The 23,301-nt window shown below is 41.3% G+C and overlaps 1 protein-coding gene across 1 annotated transcript in view; it reads right to left on the bottom strand.

Annotated features, from left to right (window-relative positions):
• The window catches only part of LOC139411270 (solute carrier family 12 member 2-like), a 39,050-nt gene that overhangs the window by 1,324 nt on the left and 14,425 nt on the right, over positions 1-23,301 (bottom strand). The window contains exons 11-25 of the mRNA XM_071157334.1: positions 22,878-22,985; positions 20,563-20,686; positions 20,317-20,418; positions 12,125-12,280; positions 11,778-11,877; positions 6,806-6,917; positions 6,524-6,664; positions 5,895-6,001; positions 5,548-5,627; positions 5,010-5,159; positions 2,882-3,004; positions 2,559-2,670; positions 2,256-2,342; positions 1,822-1,957; positions 16-83 (exon numbers count right to left, since the gene is read on the bottom strand). Of these exons, the coding sequence (XP_071013435.1) occupies positions 16-83; positions 1,822-1,957; positions 2,256-2,342; positions 2,559-2,670; positions 2,882-3,004; positions 5,010-5,159; positions 5,548-5,627; positions 5,895-6,001; positions 6,524-6,664; positions 6,806-6,917; positions 11,778-11,877; positions 12,125-12,280; positions 20,317-20,418; positions 20,563-20,686; positions 22,878-22,985 (1,706 nt within the window). The remainder of the gene's footprint in view (positions 1-15; positions 84-1,821; positions 1,958-2,255; positions 2,343-2,558; positions 2,671-2,881; positions 3,005-5,009; positions 5,160-5,547; positions 5,628-5,894; positions 6,002-6,523; positions 6,665-6,805; positions 6,918-11,777; positions 11,878-12,124; positions 12,281-20,316; positions 20,419-20,562; positions 20,687-22,877; positions 22,986-23,301) is intronic.

The raw sequence follows: 23,301 nt of genomic DNA on the forward strand, positions 1-23,301 counted from the left end.
ATTATAACTACTTACATAACGATGAGTTTTGCTGAGTTTGAGTGTTCTTTCAGCAATTCATTCAATCTGATCTGTCGGTTAGTCTGGGGAAAAATAAATAGGAACAACTCAGCTTATATTAGTTCTATATACAGTGGGGCAAAAAAGTATTTAGTCAGCCACCAATTGTGCAAGTTCTCCGACTTGATGAGAGAGAAGATGAGAGAGGCCTGTAATTTTCATCATAGGTACACTTCAACTATGCCAAACAAAATTAGAAAAAAAATCCAGAAAATCACATTGTAGGATTTTTAATTAATTAATTTGCAAATTATGGTGGAAAATAAGTATTTGGTCAATAAAAAAAGTTTATCTCAATACTTTGTTATATACCCTTTGTTGGTAATGACAGAGGTCAAACGTTTTCTGTAATTCTTCACAAGGTTTTCACACACTGTTGCTGGTATTTTGACCCATTCCTCCATGCAGATCTCCTCTAGAGCAGTGATGTTTTGGGGCTGTTGCTGGGCAACACAGACTTTCAACTCCCTCCAAAGATTTTCTATGGGGTTGAGATCTGGAGACTGGCTAGGCCACTCCAGGACCTTGAAATGCTTCTTACGAAGCCACTCCTTCGTTGCACGGGCGGTGTGTTTGGGATCATTGTCATGCTGAAAGACCCAGCCACATTTAATCTTCAATGCCCTTGCTGATGGAAGGAGGTTTTCACTCAAAATCTCACGATACATGGCCCCATTCATTCTTTCCTTTACACGGATCAGTCGTCCTGGTCCCTTTGCAGAAAAACAGCCCCAAAGCATGATGTTTCCACCCCCATGCTTCACAGTAGCTATGGTGTTCTTTGGATGCAACTCAGCATTCTTTGTCCTCCAAAAACGACGAGTTGAGTTTTTACCAAAAAGTTCTATTTTGGTTTCATCTGACCATATGACATTCTCCCAATCTTCTTCTGGATCATCCAAATGCTCTCTAGCAAACTTCAGACGGGCCTGGACATGTACTGGCTTAAGCGGGGGGGGGGGGGGGGGGGGGGGGGGGGGACACTTCTGGCACTGCAGGATTTGAGTCCCTGGCGGAGTAGTGTGTTACTGATGGTGGGCTTTCTTACTTTAGTCCCAGCTCTCTGCAGGCCATTCACTAGGTGAATGTGATCATTTTGACCCCACGGTGTGAGATCTTGCGTAGAGCCCCAGTTCGAGGGAGATTATCAGTGGTCTTGTATGTCTTCCATTTCCTAATAATTGCTCCCACAGTTGATTTCTTCAAACCAAGCTGCTTACCTATTGCAGATTCAGTCTTCCCAGCCTGGTGCAGGTCTACAATTTTGTTTCTGGTGTCCTTTGACAGCTCTTTGGTCTTGGCCATAGTGGAGTTTGGAGTGTGACTGTTTGAGGTTGTGGACAGGTGTCTTTTATACTGATAACAAGTTCAAACAGGTGCCATTAATACAGGTAACGAGTGGAGGACAGAGGAGACTCTTAAAGAAGAAGTTACAGGTCTGTGAGAGCCAGAGCCAGAAATCTTGCTTGTTTGTAGGTGACCAAATACTTATTTTCCACCATAATTTGCAAATAAATTCATTATAGATTTTTTCCCTCATTTTGTCTGTCATAGTTGAAGTGTACCTATGATGAAAATGACAGGCCCCTCATCTTTTTAAGTGGGAGAACCTGCACAATTGGTGGCTGACTAAATACTTTTTTGCCCCACTGTATATGCGATTAAAACAACCTCTAACTTTCCCCAGTGTCATCCTCCCTCTATATCAGTTCAATAAAATTAGAAATTAACTTTAAAATCTGTTTTTTAAAAGATCCAGACCTTGGCCCTGTAGAGCTCCAGCTCGTTGTCTGAGATCCTCCAAGGCTCCTCAGCCTTCAACCTTTCTGCAGCCTCCTGCTCCATGTCGTCTTCCTTTAGCTTATACGGCTCGATCATTTCCTCAAAGCTAAGCACACTACAAGAGACAGGTAAACGGTACACACAATGAACGTAATTATTATTGCATTATAATTATGATTACATTGTCATTATAGTCCTAGGCTAATGGGTTTCTTTGTACTTCACATATTGCACAGTTTCTTTGACGGAGGCTTCTCAGTGACCTATAAATGACTTCATGTTGAACATGATCTTGTGGCCTGGCTGGTTTAGTGGTATTGCCGCATCCTCCAGCCACATATCTACAGTGTTTAAAAAAAAATATTTATACAGTATGTAAATAGTGCATGATCTTGACACAGCAGGCATCTTACTTGTGTTTCTTTGGCTTGGTGTTGATGTCCCCCAGCACATAGATCGCAGAGAAATCTATCCTGAACTTGCTGAGCAGAGCAGCCATTCTATTAAAAAACAGGAGAAGGTATCTCAATTTTTCAGACTCAGTTGGTAGAGCATGGCGCTTGCGATACCAGGATCGGAGGTTCGATTTCGGCTGGGGCCACCCATACAAAAAATGAATGCATGCAAAGTCGCTTTGAATAAAAGCAGCTGCTAAATATTTGATTATATTATAGATTCCTCAACCTCACATCATGACTGAAGGAACGAGAACTCACGCCCTGCGATCATGGTCAATCCTGTTGATCTTCCCACCAATAAAAAGACGGATTTTGCAGTCCTTCCACTTCTTTTTTTCCGTGAGTAAGTACGGAATCAACAGAGCCAAGCCTGTAACATTTGGAACAGATAAATAAGGGATGATGGTAATAAATGACGACTCTTTGGGGTCCAATCTGATTGTTGACACTTGGGTCATATTCATTGGGGCTCACTGTAGCAAAGTGTTTTGTAACAGAAAATTAGCTTTTCCTATTGGATATAATGCCTATTCATTTGGTGCATACGAATATAATCACAGCATTGACTTGCCATACTGTACCTCCGTCATCAAACAGCCACCACACATCCACTGTGCCTTTGCACTGCTTCTTCTTGAACTGCTGGCTGGCCTCCAGAAGCCTTTGGTCTGTGAGGCTCAGTGGCTTAGCACTTCTCTTCGTCTCTGTGGAGCAACCACATCAAAGGCAGTCACACAGTTATTATCAAAGACGGTAATTGACTGTGGACTGTTAGAATTTCCCATAGGAAAACATGTCTCACTAGCTGGGCATGCACCGTTGTATACTAGGCAGTGCATCCATGATTTCACCGTTTTTTTGTGATATTTGTGGGCAAAAATGCTCGATTTTGCTATGGCAATTCTGGCATTTTGTATGGCAACAAGGCACATGCACAGAGGGCTCTATCTGTGCAAAGCACATGCCCATTTGCCCTTCCAGTTTTTTTGTATACATTTTTTGTCGTTCTTGCTCTGCACCCACTGCCTGCATGTCATCGGTAAATTCTCATATATGCTTCAGAACTAAAATGTTGCACGTCTTGATTCAGCATTGGCACACAAAGGCGGGCACGCTGCGCATATTCAGATTAGTGACCAGAAATAACTTGTTTCATTTACTCAAGACTGTTTTGCCCAGGCAGAAACAGAGTAGGCCTACATTTATCATCCAAATAAAATACAATTTAGCAATCTTTGCCAGAACAATATGCTAACCTGCTGATTTGATTGATCATTTTCATATATCAGATAGGCATAGTTTGGATTTTTAAAGATAAGCAGCTGTAACACTGCACTGCCTTCAATATTATGGGATGAAGATGTAACATATTCTGGCAAATGTATTACAATATTTGTGAGGAAGAACAGGGATACCCAGCAGGCCAACAACTGCTCCCTGGGCGCCGATGACGTGGATGTCGATTAAGGCAGCCCCTCTTTGATTCAGAAGGGTTGGGTTAAATGCGGAAGACACATTTCAGTTGAATGCATTCAGTTGCACAACTGACTAGGTTTCCCCCTTTTCTTTCACTGTGCAGGGAGGCTGCCTTCCAAAATGATGGCACAGTGCAGACAGAACATGCTTTCCATCTGATCCTGCAATCTCTGCTATAAGTAGGCCATATGATTTTGCTTGCTCTGGACTCCAGAGAAGCGTCATGATATATCCCTAGTTGACATTGGCTGCTAACATGAACGACTTTCAGCTCCTTTCAGCTCCTTTCAGCTCCTTTCAGCTTAAAACACAGTCTATTTTTGTAGCCTATCTTGCGTTTTGAAAATGCATAACCGTTTATGGCAGTACTGACAGGATACATTTGCGCAGTAATTGTGCTCGTATGTTCTGGTGTACACATGTCCATGTGCATGCGCAGGGGTTTTACGTTTTGTACCACTCTTTATTGAAAATCACTAAGATACATGATAGTGGTTGTGGCAACAAATGGAGTTTGGTTGGATATAGTAATGGTAGGCTACAGTATTTTATACAATCTTCTGTTTTGACTGGAACTGTGTTGGTCATTGTTAATAAGTGCAGCATTTATTTCAGTTCAAAATAGTTTTTCAAAATACTTTACTCATCAGATTGTGCTGCTTTCCCCTCTTCTTAATAATGGCTCAACGAGTCATATTTTGGGAGGCTGCCCTTTTTTTGTTTGAGCACATGTCCCCAAAAGGTCTGAATTTGTCAAATTTGTTTTGAAAATGCGCTGTTAAGGGAAAAAGTTTGTTGATGTGTCGCTGATTGAACCATATAATGTGGCGATTGGTTGAAATTGTGAGCCCTCTTTTTGTACTCCAGTGATGGGTCAGTTTTATGAGATAATATTGCGATGATTTGACTGTTTTGTGCAGACATAGTGCAGCGATTGGTCAAATTTGCAAGCACTTGCATAATATACAGGGAATTGTTGATTTAGAAAATCCTGGAGGGACTGACCAATACACATTGTAGCTTTTCAAATGAGCATAAACAGTAGACATTAATTACTTTGGTGCGAGTTAGGCCTGTTTATGGTTGTTTGGAGCTGGTTTCCTGAACCCAGGATAAGTCAACTGGACTAAAAGTGGACTTCAAGACATGAATAGGCTTAATCTGAGTATTTCTGTTTTACAACATTACCTGTAAAGCACTGTGCCTATATACTCATTATAGTCTAAAGATTACCTCTGAGAATGAGAGGGCTGTTTTGAGCACTGGTGATCAGGGATGGTGGAAAGGAGTTACTGTCCTCGGAGTCTTTACCAAGCATGTTGACAGACACCACTACATCCTTCATACCCGCGTCCTTCTTCTCATGGGATGACAGGAGCTCATCTGGAGAAGGGGCAATCAGACAAATCTCAGAGCACTTTATCTAGTCCTTAGGCTTGCGTCTGAAATGGAACTCTATTCCCTATATAGTGCACTACATAGACCTCTGGTCAAAAGAAGTAATAATAACAGAAGGAAATCTCAGCGCTTTATAAGTGCACTACAGGGAATAGGGTGCCATTTCGGATGCACCCTTACTACTGTGAAAAAATCCATAGAATAGCTAGAAAGGGGGTGTGCTCAATCCATCTGAAGCTATCCACTGAAGCTAAGCTTCCTTCTGAAGCTATGTCTGTATTACTAAGGAATATTAAACTTGATTGTGAGGAATGAATGTGTTGAATGAGTGCTCCTGGGAAAATGAAGAACACAGCATGACACAATACTGTACCTGGGTCTTGAATATGGGAGATATCAAGACCCTCTTGTAGTCTGATGATGACAACACCATGCTGCAAGTCAAAGGCATCACTGAAACACAACCGTACAGCTTGTTACTAACACTGAAGAGGGAATTTAGTATAAGAATAGATGGCCAAAGTGATTTCAATCATGATTTCCTCAGGAAAGCATGTGATGTAGGGTGAAATTGCCTCTATATGCTGATCTTGGATTTAGCATTTTCCCGTCTAATGGTTAAGGTCAGGATTGGGAAGGGGAAGCTGATCCTAGATCTGTACCTAGGGGAAACTTCACCCTAGAGCAAACCATGTAGTCAGTCAAACTAGATACACTTACTGGATGATGTTGATATACATTTCCACATCTTTCATCTCGCCATCACTCCAGTTGTTCTTAAAGCCCATCACAAGTGTGTTGGGCTTCAAACGCCCCAAACCTGTGGCCTTGAAGATGAAAAATGTTTACATCAACATATTAATATTGGAAGGCCATTACCCGACTCTTTCAATAAAAATCCCTTGAACAACATGCACAAAGTGTAGTCATAACTACCTCTTTATGCGGCAGATAGCCTAGTGGTTAGAGCATTGGACCAGTAACTGAAAGGTTGCAAGATCAAATCCCTGAGCTGACAAGGTAAAAATCTGTCGTTCTGCCCCTGAACAAGGCAGATTAACCCACTGTTCCTAGGCCGTCATTGTAAATAAGAATTTGTTCTTAACTGACTTGCCTGGTTAAATAAAAAAAATAAAAAAACAAGGTTAGATGGTGATTGGCACATTGAAAAAGATCATGATAGACAAGAGCCTGGGAACCAGTTCATTTGTGCCATCATGCCACTCCTTTCCACTCCTGGTCATGAAAAAGACTTAACATGATAGCATAAACAGATCTGGGACCAGGCTAGGCAGACACCATACTGAGGATATACCACATATTATAGCAGTGCACTGCAGAACAATCACCTGTAAAAGGTACTGAGCTCCATGTCTCAGGTCTTCAGCAAACACAGGGGTGTAGAAGGCCTTGATGCGATTCTTCAGCAGCCAGCGCTGGTAGCGGGCATGATCAAGAGACATCTCCTTGAAGTTTGGCCGACGGGACACCTTAGGATAATGAAACAATCAAAGCTGTTACTCCTAAAAATATAAGTAAGCTGTAAACTATATGTAAGATGTATACTGTGTATGTACAGAGATGCTTTGTAGTTGATAAGGCTTAGCGGCTAGGCTTGTAATGATACGTACCGTGCGGACGTGGCCACACACCATAAGGCCTACGTTCTTAGTGAATGCGTTTACCAGATGGAGTAAAGCAGGCCGGGCATTGGGGTATCCAGTCATCACCAGACACTGGGGTCTATCCCGTATGAAAAAAATAAATAAATAATTGATTTACGTTTTTCAGGATACATGTGACATTTTTAAATTGGCCAAATAATGTATTCTTTTAAAAATGTATTTACTAGATTTTAATACATTCCAACAAATATTAAGTATTGTACTTACAGTAAAATCTATATATACGTATGTGTGTAAAATTGAAATCACAATATCTGTTAAATGGATCAGAAAATGCTTTTAAAAATACATTCTGGAATGCATTAATGTATTTTAGATTTTTTTTTTTTACATATATATATATATTAGGTAAATATATTAAAATTTGTTTGGAAATGTTTTGTGAAATATATTCCAACAAGCACTTAAAAATTATTTGTACATTTTTTTTAAATTAAAATGTATGGCAAATATACAAAATGTGCCAAATCATATTGTAACAAAATGCAATGGAACATTAGTAGGCGCAGTGTACAAACTTAACCTTTAAATCACAGAACGCAACATGACACAATAAAACCACCTAAAGCCTAAGCCCTGTCTACTAAGCTATATGGAACTGTTTTAAGAAGGTCATACCAAGGATCATTTAGCTCTTTGATTTGGAATTTTAAGACTGATTGAAGAATAAAAAAATATTTTAAAAAATTGTTTGATGAAAAACAATTGTGGGCCTTACTGCTATTAGTCCATACAAAAGCACTGAATAACAAATTCACTACAACAGTCCCCCCCAAAAATCTAAAGGAAATTTGTTCTGAAGTGAGACAGGGATGTTGCTAGGCCTGTTCATTAGCCCCCCTAAATAAATCAATATATCAGTCAATATATTTTCTCTGTGATTTTTTTTCTTCCGACAACCGTTCCATCACATCTTAAACTTCCTATCGGGCGGGCACTAGGACCTGGGGGAGGCTGCTGCTGCAGAGGCTGCTGCACACGCTTGTGACTGTTAGACCTACTTGTAGCTAACATTTTGGAAAAGGCTCTGACACAACGAATTCATGCAGATAGGCTACGATGTGAATGTGTGGTAAGTTAGAACAGAGAGAGAGAGAGTATTCACTACTATAGACTTTGGTCATAATCAAAGCTTTGTTAACCAATACGTTTCATTTTTTATTTTTATTTCACCTTTATTTTACCAGGTGGGCCTGTTGAGAACAAGTTCTCATTTACAACTGCGACATGGCCAAGATAAAGCAAAGCAGTGCGACAAAAACAACAACACAAAGTTACACATGGGATAAACAAACGTACAGTCAATAACACAATAGAAAAATCTATATACAGTAAGATTAGGGAGGTTAGGCAATAAATAGGCCATAGTGGAAATAATGACAATTTAGCATTAACACTGAAGTGATAGCTGTGCAGATGATGATGTGCAAGTAGAGATACTGGGGTGCAAAAGAGCAAAAAAATAATAACAATATGGGGATGAGGTAGTTGGGTGGGCTATTTACAGATGGGCTGTATACAGGTACAGTGATCAGTAATCTGCTCTGACAGCTGATGCTTAAAGTTAATGAGGGAGATATGATATGTCTCCAGCTTGAGTGATTTTTGCAATTTGTTCCAGTCATTGGCAGCAGAGAACTGAAAGGAAAGGTGGCCAAATGAGGTGTTGACTTTGGGGATGACCAGTGAAATATACCTGCTGGAGCGTGTGCTAAGGGTGGGTGTTGCTATGGTGACCAGTGTGCTGAGATAAGGCGGGGCTTTACCTAGCAAAGACTTATAGATGACCTGGAGCCAGTGGGTTTGGCGACGAATATGTAGCAAAGGCCAGCCAACGAGAGCATAGAGGTCGCAGTGGTGGGTAGTATATGGGGCTTTGGTGAAACGAATGGCACTGTGATAGACTACATCTAATTTCCTGAGTAGAGTGTTGGAGGCGATTCTATAGGATACTCAGTTTTACGAGGGTATGTTTGGCAGCATGAGTGAAGGAGGCTTTGTTGCGAAATTTAATTTTGGATTGGAGATGCTTAATGTGAGTCTGGAAGGAGCATTTACAGTCTAACCAGACACCTAGGTATTTGTAGTTGTCCACATATTCTAAGTCAGAACGTGCAGTGTAGTGATGCTAGTTGGGCGGGTGGGTGCGGGCAGCGATCGGTTGAAGAGCATGCATTTGGTTTTACTTGCATTTAAGAGCAGTTGTAGGCCACAGAAGGAGTGTTGTATGCCATTGAAGCTCGTCTGGAGTGTTGTTAACACAGTGTCCAAAAAAGGGCCAGAAGTACACAGAATGGTGTCGTCTGCGTAGAGGTTGATCAGAGAATCATCAGCACAAGAGCGACATCATTGATATATACAGAGAAAAGATTCGGCCCGAGAATTGAACCCTGTGTCACCCCCATAGAGACTGCCAGAGGTCAGGACAACAGGCACTCTGATTTCACACACTGAACTCTATCTCAGAAATAGTGAACCAGGCAAGGCAGTCATTTGAGAAACCAAGATTATTTAGTCTGCCGATAAGAATGTGATGATTGACAGAGTTGAAAGCCTTGGCGAGGTCAATGAAGACGGCTGCAAGGTACTGTCTTTTATCGATGGTGGTTATGATATCGTTTAGGATCTTGAGTGTGGCTGAGGTGCACCCATGACCAGCTCGGAAACCAGATTGCATAGCGGAGAAGGTATGGTGGGATTCAAAGTGGTCGGTAATCGGTTTGTTAACTTGACTTTCGAAGACTTTAGAAAGACAGGGCAGGATGGATATAGGTCTGTAACAGTTTGGGTCTAGAGTGTCTCCCCCTTTGAAGATGGTCAGCTTTCCAATCTTTAGGGATCTCAGACGATACGAAAGAGAGATTGAACAGGCTAGTAATAGGGGTTGCAATAACTGCGGCAGATAATTTTAGAAAGAGAGGGTCCATATTGTCTAGCCCAACTGATTTTGCAGCTCTTTCAGAACATCAGCTATCTGGATTTGGGTGAAGGAGAAGCGGGGGGAGAGGGGGGCATGGGCAAGTTGCTGCGGGGAGTGCAGAGCTGTTGCCTGGGGTAGGGGTAGCCAGGTGGAAAGCATGGCCAGCCGTAGATAAATGCTTATTAAAATTCTCGATTATTGTAGATTTATCAGCGGTGACAGTGTTTCCTAGCCTCAGTGCTGTGGGCAGCTGGGAGGAGGTGCTCTTATTCTCCATGGACTTTACAGTGTTCCAAAACTTTTGGGGATTAGTGCTACAGGATGAAAATGTCTGTTTGAAAAAGCTATCCTTTGCTTTCCTGACTGTGTATATTGGTTCCTGACTTCCCTGAAAAGATGCTGATGCAGTACGCCACAGGATGTTTTTATGCTGGTCAAGGGTAGTCAAGTCTGAGTGAACCAAGGACTATATCTGTTCTTAGTTCTACATTTTTTGAATGTGACATGCTTATTTAAGATGGTGAGGCACTTTTTTTTTTTCTTTAAAAGCACTTTTAAAGAACAACCAGGCATCCTCTACAGATGAGATGAGGTCAATATCCTTCCAGCATACCCGGATCAGGTCGATTAGAAAGGCCTGCTAGCTGAAGTGTTTTAGGGAGGGTTTGACAGTGATGAGGGGTGGTCGTTTGACCGCGGACCCATTACGGACGCAGGCTATGGGGCAGTGATCGCTGAGATCCTGGTTGAAGACAGCAGAGGTTCTATTTAGAGGGCAAGTTGGTCAGGATGATAACTATGAGGGTGCCTATGTTTACGGATTTAGTGAGGCTGCCTGTAAGTTACAGTGTAATAGACGTTGCGAGATAGCTAACGTAAATGTTTACGGTGTCTTTTAAATTCGACATAAGTCATGTGGCGATGATATCTAATTAACATTGTATTTAACGTAGTTTTGCTATCTGTGCCAGGCTATAAATGAGACAGATGACGAAACATCATGCACATATCTTTTCATACTCAATTGCTTTCATTCAGTAGGCCATTGCAAAACAATTATCAGTGGGTCATGCGTAGAAAAGGGGACATAGTGTTGATCACAATGTCATTGTATTATCCTCAATTTCTAAACTGTAGGCTAGCTAACGACTAACGTTAGATGGATATACGGATATTATTCAAGAGATGCAGTGCCAGCAGCTCTGTCGAAGGCCAATCCGGTGAGAAATGAAGATTTTCCCAGTTCAAACAAACAAATTCAAACTGAAACTGATTATCACATATTAAGCCTTGAGTTGGATTTGTGTGACCTACTTCTAATAGGTTGCCGCCGCTACAATATATTTAGTCAGAATGCATTTGTATTGTACATGTCACATCCTAATTTAAAGGACTACAAAAATTCTACACGTTAATGTTAATTTTATTTTGTGAATCTTGCATTCATTTGCACAGAACAAGCTTCCATTCCCCCGTCACAATGGGATTCATGGCTGATTTAACTCATAATTACCAGTTGTGTAGGGCCATTCAGGTGTATTTTTCCCAAATGTGGTAAATTAGTTACCGCTTGGTTATGCACGCACCATAACACCTCTAACCGTCCACTGTATAATACCACTCATTGGAAGCACAATACCAACATATACACTTTCACATATTGTGGAGCATTGTACAATGTATCGTTTTTGTTTAAATTGATAAAAACTGAAATAAAAGAGTAATTTAAGATAATGGTAAAGACTAATTTAAGATCCCGAATTTTCATTTTAGATGATAATGAATGGACAGGGCGACCTGATCCTAGATCAGTACTCTTGCTCTGAGACACTTGGTATAAATGGGCCCTGATGTTGAACATTGAATGTTGTTGCTGAAGTACACAACGTCAAGGTGCAGGATTCATTCCATAGTACGTGGGTATTTTTTTAGTAGAGTGCAGTATGATGTGTAACAGTTACGCTGATGCTCCTCTAAAAGGACCTGCTGCTGTGCTACCTGAAGTTTTTGACGTGGTCCTCTACACCAGTGAGAAGGAGGCAGTGTGTCAGGGCATGGTTATAGATCAAGGCTTGAGTGGAGGAGCCCCAGTTAACATCTGTGTGGGAATAAAATGAAAAATGAAAAAAGAATGAAGAAAAAATAAAACAATAGATTAGAGACAAATATTGAACAGAAGTGTAACAACAGCCGACATCAACACTAGAATATAGTGAAAATACATGTAGTATTATAATATGTGTGTATGATAAAGACACAGTGTTCTTACAGCAAAGAGAAAATACAGCCCATAGTTTTCTGTCCCAGATTACATTCAAATACTATGTGAGAAGAGGACCATTTACCTGGTTTCTTATAGCTGACATATACATAGAGAGCCAAGACAATGATATTGGTCATAAGGGCGGCCCACCAGTTTACAACAAACATGACAGCACAACAAAGTACGGCTCCAGCCAGCGAGACCCACTTATTGAAATATTTGAAGCTTGGCCGCCATCCTATTTAGAAGGGAGATAGTACAATGTACAGTAGAACAAAACATTAACAATAAATTCATATTGACAAAACACAGGCTGGGAATATATATGTAGTGACATCAGTGTGTAAAAACAACAGAGTTAGAACGTCATTTAACCCTTTACACTCGTGGGAATTGGCCTATAGGGACAGGGCTGAATTGAAATGTTTCTTACGGAAGAAATATAACAGCATTTGCATAACCATGGTAGCCATTGAAAGGGAAAAGTTTGGAGATAATGGGAAAATTACTAGACCAAAGGTGGAGACAGTTCACCTGACACAATGATGAATCCAAACATTACACTGTTGAATTTATGTGCATTTTACATTTATTGTACTTTTCACCGCGTTTGTTGATAGCGAAATCTGAAAATACTCTGGATACATGATAAGAATATTCCTGGAAAGACAAAAAATTACAAAGGTTTGAGTGAGAGGACTAACTAGTGTCGCCAAGTGGCCAAACACCTCTCCAAAGTGTGCACAGTTCTTAAGTCATTTTAATGCACTTTTATGACTCAAAGAAGAGTCTTCAACTATAAGGTGCCTTTTGAACACTCCTAGCTGTGCCGTTGAGTATCTAAAGCAAGCACGCTTGTAGTTTTTTTGTTTGGAACACAACCCGGCATCCCCACCATCACACAATTACTGTTGTTGTCTACACAATCCAAAAACGGTCCATTATAAATCGCAATCTGGGTCAGTTGGGAATCATTTGAAAGCTTGTTCTATTGCCAACATGCGTTATAAGTTATAAAGTACGAGTACGAGTAAGTTATAAAATACGATATTACAGTGTTAAGCTTACATAAAGCAATTCAGGGAAACAGATAATCATTTTGGTGCGCATAGAAAAGAGTCATGATTGCATTCAGGTGTGTGTGCCGTGGCGAACTTGAGTTTTATGATATGGAAATGTGAAGTGCACATTTGGACTCAAGGGTGTTTAGGAAAATACATAGTCCACTTAATTTGCAGCATTTCCCTCACTCAGACAACAAAAACATTTTTTAAAGTTGCCCAATTAGCGGGAGAGATGGGGGAAACTTCTTGTCGCACTGGGTGCTCAAATTCAGAAGGGCTGTCAGTCAAAACCCATCCAGTGCTGGGAAGAGAAGAGCCAGCCCACTGGGCACACCACATAATTTCAACGTGGATATAATTGGGTAATATTTGGTTGAGATGTTGATCAATATAATTACAACCTACAGTTGAAGTCAGAAGTTTACACACACTTAGGTTGGAGTCATTATAACTTGTTTTTCAACCACTCCACAAATTTCTTGTTAACAAACTATAGTTTTGGTAAGTCGGGTAGAACATCTACCAACAATTGTTTACAGACAGATTATTTCACTTATAATTCACTGTATCACAATTCCAGTGGGTCAGAAGTATACATACACTAAGTTGACTGGGCCTTTAAACAGCTTGGAAAATTCAAGAAAATGATTGAATCAAATGGAGGTATACCTGTGGATGTATTTAAAGGCCTACCTTCAAACTCAGTGACTCTTTGCTTGACATCATGAGAAAATCAAAAGAAATCTACAAAAAATTGTAGACCTCCACAAGTCTGGTTCAACCTTGGGAGCAATTGTCAAACGCCTGAAGGTACCACGTTCATCTGTGCAAACAATAGCACGCAAGTATAAACACCATGGGACCATGCAGCAATCATACCGCTCAGGAAGGATACGCGTTCTGTCTCCTAGAGATGAACGTACTTTGGTGCGAAAACTGCAAATCAATCTCAGAACAACAGCAAAGTGAAGATGCTGGAGGAAACAGGTACAAAAGTATCTATATCCACAGTAAAATGAGTCCTATATCGACATAACCTGAAAGGCTGCTCAGCAAGGAAGAAACCACTGCTCCAAAACCGCCATAAAAAAGCAAGACTATGGTTTGCAACTGCACATGGGGACAAAGATCGTACTTTTTGGAGGATTGTCCTCTGGTCTAATGAAACAAAAATAGAACTGTTTGGCCAGAATGACCATCGTTATGTTTGTAGGAAAAAGAGGGATGCTTGCAAGCCGAAGAACAACCATCCCAACTGTGAAGCACGGGGGTGGCAGCATCATGTTGTGGGGGTGCCTTGCTACAGGAGGGACTGGTGCACTTCACAAAATAGATGGCTTCATGAGGCAGGTAAATTATGTGGATATAGTGAAGCAACATCTCAAGACATCAGTCAGGAAGTTAAAGCTTGATCACAAATGGGTCTTCCAAATGGACCATGACCCCAAGCAAACTTCCAAAGTTGTGGCAAAATGGCTTAAGGACAACAAAGTCAAGTTATTGGAGTGGTCATCACAAAGCCCTGACCTCAATCCTATAGAAGATTTGTTGGCAGAACTGAAAAAAGTGTGTGCGACCATGGAGGCCTACAAACCTGACTCGGTTACACCAGCTTTATCAGGAGGAATGGGCCAAAATTCACCCAACTTATTGTGTGACGCTTGTGGAAGGCTACCCGAAACGTTTGACCCAAGTTAAACAATTTAAAGGTAATGCTACCAAATACTAATTGAGTGCATGTAAACTTCTGACCCACTGGGAATGTGATGAAAGAAATAAAAGCTGAAATAAATCATTCTCTCTACTATTATTCTGACATTTCACATTCTTAAAATAAAGTGGTGATCCTAACTGACCTAAGACAGGGAATTTCTACTAGGATGAAATGTCAGGAATTGTGAAAAATTGAGTTTAAATATATTTGGCTAAGGTGTATGTAAACGTCCAACTTCAACTGTAAGCCTAAAGGTCGAGACAATAAGTAGACAAAGTGACAGAATAAATTCAACCACACCTCTGTCCATTGAAGCCCACAAAGCATATTACATGGAACAAACAGTTACATGACCTACAGAATGGTCAAGCAAGTTAATGTTTCCGACATTTTCGTACCACTTAACAACTATTGATTTAGAACCACAGAGAGTTACCGCAAGTCGCAAAGAAAACAGGAGCTGCCTCCACTATTCCAGCACCATCAACTTCAACATTTCAACATCATCAAATCACCTTTAGTGTAATACAGTGACAACTAAAAGATACCAAAAACAATTTAGTCCAGTCAAAGTAAGCAAAATATGATGTGGTTGTCCATGTATCTGATTTCTGTGCGTGTGTGCGTGCATGTTCGTACAAGTAGAAACACCATGTTGACTCACCCTACTTGCAGAGAAACGCCAATGCCATCCTCCTCTCTTTCATGTTGACGCCATGGTCTATCACTCTATCATACAATACACGCTTTTATTTTTTGCTGTCTTAGGCTACCCGGCTAAAATGCTTGCTCGCTAGCCTAACTTCCTTTCATGGGCAACGTTAGTTAGTTATCATTAGCCTTCTACATCTAGCTACATATTGAACTCCCATTCTCTCCGGCCAGGGGCACAATGTATGAATTACTGGTTGGATCAGAATCGCTATTATAATCATTGGCCAGTATGGAGAATTAAGTAAAACCACAAGTCCAAATCCATATCTCCATCCATGGCTAATTTAGGAAAGGGACAATTTTAGCTAGCTAGCAACCGGAAGACAACAACACGAGATGAAACAATTTAAGTTATTTCTGTCAATGACGCATGCTCTCAATGCGATTTGATAGGAGTGAGGCCAAGTCCAAACTGTCTTCCCGTAACACTTTTTTTGGTGCGCCAGAACCATTCACAGTTGAGCTCACTCAGTTTAGCTCAACGCTGATTGGCTATTCTTTAAATAAACAATTTATCAAGGGAGGCCAAATGCTCACTGGATTCCCTTGCACTCAATGCTTCGGGCGGCAACAATGTCATACTGTTTTGGAATAGACAGCATCAGATAGATGGCCTACACATACAAGAGGGGTGCTGTTGCTTTCTCCGGTGAGATACATTCAGCCACTTGCTAATTGAAGGGAAATGATGAAACATAGAGAGAGGAAAGCTAAATAATTGTATGTTTTTTTCATGGTCATTTTGGGGAGAGGCCTGGGTTCCCTTGGCATCCATGAATACATGCCACTCGTTATCACTGTGCTTTTAACCATCTAAAAGCACAACCAAATTCCAATGGAAAAACAATGTTAGATTTTTGGTTTAGTCACCAAATGTCCATCACTGCGCTTTCAACCATATATAAGCACAGCAAAGTTCAAATGGGAAGACAATGTCAGATATTTTGTTTATTTATAACCAAATCACCTGGATTGCAGTTGAGGTGACATTAAAAGTACATGGTGCAAGGTCAATTCTGTTTGAGATTACTCACAGATTATTACAGCAATTGTGTAGATATTCACAAACCTGACACAACCTTTGCATGCTATCTTGAACATGCACACTGTATATGATTACATAAGAAGAAATTTATAGTTACAGTAACATCTAAACTTCAAAACAGCAAGATGGCGCCCGCAGACATGGCAGCTCGGCTTCTAGCTCCTTAGCAACTTTGCAGTATTTAGTTTCTTTTGTGTGTTATTTCTTACACTATTATCCCAGAACGTTTTTTGTGTTATTAAATACAGCTGGAAATTGGTTTTGGATATCAGATCGTTGGTAACTCACCAGCACTACGACCAGGAATACGACATTCCCGAATTGGATCCTTTGTTCCAACCCCCCAGGGCAATTGGACATATCCTAGAGGCTCCTAAAAGAATCCACCGGCGGAGAAGAGGTATTCGGAGTAGCATTCTAGTCCGACTCAGGAGGCAGGCACACCATCCACCACTTCCGAGTATATTACTTGCTAATGTTCAGTCTCTAGACAATAAAGTAAACGAGCTCAGGGCGAGGATCTCCTTCCAAAGAGACATCAGGGACTGTAACATACTCTGTTTCACAGAATCATGGCTCTCTCCGGATATACTATCCCCATCCATACAGCCAGCTGGGTTCTCAGTACATCACGCAGACAGGAATAAAGAACTCTCTGGGAAGAATAAGAGCGGTGGTGTATGTTTCATGATTAACCACTCATGGTGTGATTGTGATAACGTACAGAAACTCAAGTCCTTTTGTTCACCCAACCTAGAATAACTCACAATCAAATGCTGACCGTATTACCTCCCAAGAGAACTCTCTTGTTATAGTCACAGCTGTGTATATTCCCCCCCCAAGCCGATACCACGACGGACCTCAAGGAACTACACTGGACTTTATGCAAACTGCAAACCACATATGCTGAGGCCACATTTATTGTAGCTGGGGATTTTAACAAAGCACTTTTGAGAAAAACGCTACCGAAATTCTATCAATACATTGACTGTAGTACTCGCGCTGGGAAAACACACGGCCACTGCTATTCTCTCTTCTGGGATGTCTACAAGACCCTCCTCTGCCCTCCCTTCGGCAAAACAGATCATGACTCCATTTTGCTCCTCCCTTCCTATAGGCAGAAACTCAAACAGGAAGTACCTGTGCTAAGATCTATTCAACGCTGGTCTGAGCAATTGGAATCCATGGTTCAAGATGGTTTTGATCAAGCGGACTGGGATACGTTCCGATTATCCTCAGATGATAACATTGATGTATACACGGACACGGTGACTGAGTTCATTAGGAAGTGTATAGGGGATGTTGTTTCCACTGTGACTATTAGAACCTACCCAAACCAGAAACCATAGATAGGTGGCAGCATTCGCGCTAAACTGAAAGCATGAACCAACACATTTAGCATTGGCAAAGTGACTGGGAAAATGGTTGAATACAAATAGTGTAGTTATTCCCTTCGTAAGGCAATCAAATAGGCAAAACGTCAGTACAGAGACAAAGTGGAGTCGCAATTCAACAGCTCAGACACGTGGCAGGGTCTATAGACAATCATGAATTACAAAGGGAAAACCAGCCACGTCGCAGACACCGATGTCTTGCTCCCAGACAAGCTAAACACCTTCTTCGCCCGCTTTGAGGATAACACAGTGCCATCGACGTGGCCCTCTCCCAAGGACTGGGGGCTCTCTTTCTCTGTGGCCGGCGTGAGTAAGACATTTAAGCGTGTTAACCCTTGCAAGGCTGCCGGCCCAGGGGGCATCCCTAGCCGTGCTCTTAGAGCATTTGCAGATCACCCTGTAGCACTCACTTCTGTCATCATGAAGTGCTTTGAGAGGCTAGTTACAGATCATATCATCTCTACCTTATCTGACACCCTAGACCCACTTGAATTTGCTTACCGCCTCAATAGATCCACAGACAATGCAATCGCCATTGCACTGCACACTGCCCTATCCCACCTGTACTAGAGGAATACCTATGTAAGAATACTGTTCATTGACTATCTCAGCCTTCAACACCATAGTACCCTCCAAGCTCATCATCAAGCACAGTGTCCTGGGTCTGAACCCCGTCTTGTGCAACTGGGTCCTGGACTTCCTGATGGGCCGCCCCCAGGTGGTGAAGGTAGGAAACAACCCTTCCACTTCATTGATCCTCAACACGTGGGCCCCACAAGAGTGCATACTCAGCCCCCTCCTGAACTCCCTGTTTACCTGTGACTGCGTGGCCACACACGCCTCCAACTTGATCATCAAGTTTGCAGACGACACAACCATAGTAGGCCTGATTACCAAAAATAATGAGACAGTCTACAGGGAGGAGGTGAGGGCCAGGAAAATAATCTCTCCCTCAACATCAACAAAATGAAGGAGCTTCAGGAAAAAGCAGAGGGAACATGCCCCTTTCCACATTTACGGGACCGAAGTGGAGAAGGTGGAAAGCTTCCAGTTCCTCGCCGTACACATTCACTGACGATCTGAAATGGGCCACCAACACAGACAGTGTGGTGAAGAAGGCGCAACAGCGCCTCTTCAACCTCAAGAGGCTGAAGAAATTTGGCTTGGCCCCAAAGACCCTCAAATACTTTTACAGATGCACAATTGAGAGCATCCTGTCGGGGTGTATCACTGCCTGGTATGGCAACTGCACCGGCCACAACCGCAGGGCTCTCCAGAGGGGGGTGTGGTTGGATAGTTGCATCTGAGCCCCATCATTGGAGGCACACTGCCTTCCCTCCAGGACACCTGCAGCATCCGATGTAACAGGAAGGCCAAAAATATAATCAAGGACATCAACCACCCGAGCCACGGCCTGTTCATCCCGCTACCGTATCATCCAGAAAGCGAGGTCAGTAAAGGTGCATCAAAGCTGAGACCGAGAGACTGAAAAACAGCTTCTATCTCAAGGCCATCAGACTGTTAAAAAGCCATCACTAGCCAGCTATCACCCAGGTAATCAACCCTGCACCTTAGAGGCTGCTGCCCTATATACATAGACATGGAATCACTGATCACTTTAATAATGGAACACTAGTCACTAATAATGTTTACATACTGCTTTACTCATTTCATATGTATATACTGTTTCTATTCTACTGTATTTTAGTCAATCCGACATTGCATTTTAGTGAATCCGACATTGCTCGTCCTAATATTTATATATTTCTTAAATTCATTATTTTACTTTTAGATTTGTGTGTATTGTTGTGAATTGTTAGATATACTGCACGGTTGGTGTTAGGAACACAAGCATTTTGCTGCATCCACAGTAACATCTGCTAAATATGTGTATGTGACAAATACAATTTGATTTGATTTGAAAATGATCTCTAAACAATTATTCTCATGATAGTACATTGGTAATAATCAGTGACAAATATCATAGCAGGACTTGATTAAAACCCAGGATGGGAAACCAAAGGGTAACTATAGATAAATTCCCCAGTAGGAGGTGCTGCCCAGCCTATTGTTTTTTTCTGATAGTGGATATAATGTTGAAGATCTGACATTGTTTTAAACGTACAAATTCAACATATTTTACACAATGTTTGTTTATGTTGAAATTGGGTTACCGTGATGATGTATAGCATGTTACTGTACAGCCGCTGCATTCCAATTTAGGATTTATCAGTCAGATCTGCCATTTTCAACCCGTATATGGCTACGAGTGTAAAGGGCAACGATTAATTTGAATGAAAAGTGAATATATCGGAGAGTACATATATCAAAACCAATCCTTACCTGGAGAGTTGGCCAGAGATGCATGGAACACAGAAAAGTTTATCAAGGCATATGAGGCCAGAAAGAAGTTTGAAATGATGGGAGCAATGACATTCAGCTCAGCTAAGGGGAGAAATCACAAATAAAACTATAAATAGACTGATACATGAGTGATTTTGTACACTGTAGTAATCTGTTTGTTGGCCAGTTTGGAAACTAGAATGACTTCATTACCCATAATGCTCAATAATGTACAAAAAAACCTACCAATAAGAATGAAGGCCAGACCAATACAGAAGGTGAGGACGTAGCCCCGTAAAGGTTCATTGTTCTTTCCATATCCCTTAGCAAAGACATGGAGGCCTGGGTAGATGTTGTCCTTGCACAAAGCCTAAACAGCCACACAAATACATTGAGAAACCAAATCCAAGCATATAAAGTGGGAAAGGTCTAACATCCAATTCAATTGACTGGACATACCGTATACTCGTTTTTGACATAATATTGGATATCTAAAATAATGTCTAAGGGGCAGTTTCCCGGACACAGATTAAGCCGCATACGTGTCTTTTTGTTGAGCAAAACTTTTTGTGGAATGTACTACGCTGCGTTCAGACCCCCGCACACTCAAGGTCGTCGAGATATATAGTTTCCTTGTAGGCCTATTTGGCAGGAAACTGTGAAGAGAGCTGTAGCCTATTGCCTCTTTCAGTTTCTGAGTCTTTTATTAAAGAATGTGAAACACAAATGTTGTGTTTATTTGCTGCTTTTCATTAAATCAGGTAGCTGTTCTTTAGGCTTTGGGCAGAATATATTTTGTAGCATAGGCTACCGAATTTATGACAATAAACAGTTCATGTGAAAAAGGCCGATATTTGGTTGTTTCAATTGAAAAAATACTCTTTGTCACATGACAATAGCAATAGCAACATTAGGATTTTAGAGACACAAAGTAACAATAGCCTCTATGATTAAAGGGATCGGAGTCCATCTACTATTGGGCTCTCACCATCATCATCATTATTTACGTCATTCAAATTCACCAAATCATTTTGTTTACAAGCCCACTAGGCTGCTCATTTGTTTTCATTAAAAGTCCTGAATGATAGATAGGAAAATACCATACCATTGGGTGTTTGCCAAGGCTATCTTACACTATTGCACACAATAGCCTTCAGTCTCCAATCCGATGCACAGAAACTGTAGAAAAGGCCCAAGGAGTTGGTGGAATACTCCTTTAATTCATTGCCATTTACTCAGCTGGACCAGGGGCGCTCTAATTAGGTCAGGTGGAAATGTCAGACAGATCTCAACTCCATAAAAGGAGGAAATTGCCATCGCCTGATCTCGCTGCTTTCTCTTCCTTAACTCCATCTGATCCAGAAGTTCGGTGCGTCCATGAATCCACGTAAGTCCACCGACTATGTTACCTTTCATCTGAATTATCTGTGGCGATCGGGAGAGTGGGCCATTCAGTTATTGTTTATAGGTTTTACCGCGGAGCGCGGCTTGGAGCGCACGCTTCAAACATATTGCATAATTGGCCTATGAGGATCCGTAGGGCCGTGATCATTGACAATTCACATTACACAATATGTTTGAAGCGTGCGCTCCAAGCCGCGCTCCGCGGTAAAACCTATAAACAATAACTGAATGGCCCACTCTCCCGATCGCCACAGATAATTCAGATGAAAGGTAACATAGTCAGTCGGTGGATTCATGGACGCACCGAACTTCTGGATCAGATGGAGTTGAATTATATGAAACATTAACTCATTACCTTGATGCTTTCTTTGTAACATCTTGTAGACCCTGCTGCAAATCAAGCAGATAATCAACATAACTGTTTTTGCATGACATGCTATCTCACAACAGCTGTTTGTCACTTGACTGTCATTCAGAAAAATCCTGGATTAACTGATGATGGTTGACAATAACACTAGGCCTAACCTAACAGCTGGATACCAAATGCACATCTAACAAGTAGGTCAATTAGCCTACCCATAGCCTATTGAAGAACCAAGCAAGTTAGGTGACTTTCGGGTAAAAGCGTTCGATTTTGCAATTGCATAAATCGTTTTGGATTTGTGTGCCCATAAAAACTGTTTTCACGGTATGGCTTAAATGATCATTATCAACATTTGATAAAGCGGTGCTGCCATTATTAGCGCATCATCTCATAGACTCAGCAAGACTTTTGTCCAACTGATGCTCCATAAGGGGTCAATGGGTTTCTTAGTGTATTCATGATTGATTCGAATGAAGCTTTCAGAACATTCTCACTTTGCCTACTGGTCATCTGGAGACTTTCCTATGTGCAGTGCAGGTCAGTTACATTTTTGTCTCCTTTTCATTTCGAAAAAATGGTAGCTTATTGATCACAGAGCGACCAGCAAGCTGTCAAATTTGTATTTATTTATTTTATACAATATTCTGCCCATGTGAACAAATGTATATACAGTATATTCTCCATTGGCATGCTTTTAGGTCCAGGCCCAATCTGTGTCTGGGAAACCGGCCGTAAAAATGTACTCCTCGAAAATACTCAAAACATAACAAATACTGAAAAGGAGGGTTCTCACCTGGAAGACTTTTGGGGCACTGACGAGAGAGGCCAGGGCTGATGACAGCGTGGCAGAGAAAATACCAGCAGTGATCAGAGGTCCAAACCCAGACACCAAACTCATGACCTAGCCAACAACAAGCCTAGACGTTACTTCACTAGTTGGCACCTTCAATGATATCAGGCAACACACACATTCTCTCATGAACTGAGATTAAACTACAGCTATTGAAAAGATTGAAATGCAAAAACAAACGTCATGTTATAGAGGGTACCATAGGGGTGCTAAGCCATTAGTGGTAGTGGGGAGAAAGTCATGCAAAGTCATGGCAAAACACCTCAAGGTATAAGAGCATGTCAGAAAATACAAAAAGATTAGTGCTAACCATGACCAACTTGTAAAAGGCTTGCAGTGTGTGTTCATAACAAAAAAACAACAACAG

Source organism: Oncorhynchus clarkii, chromosome 6 (genome assembly GCF_045791955.1).
Source record: "Oncorhynchus clarkii lewisi isolate Uvic-CL-2024 chromosome 6, UVic_Ocla_1.0, whole genome shotgun sequence".
Taxonomy (NCBI): domain Eukaryota; kingdom Metazoa; phylum Chordata; class Actinopteri; order Salmoniformes; family Salmonidae; genus Oncorhynchus; species Oncorhynchus clarkii.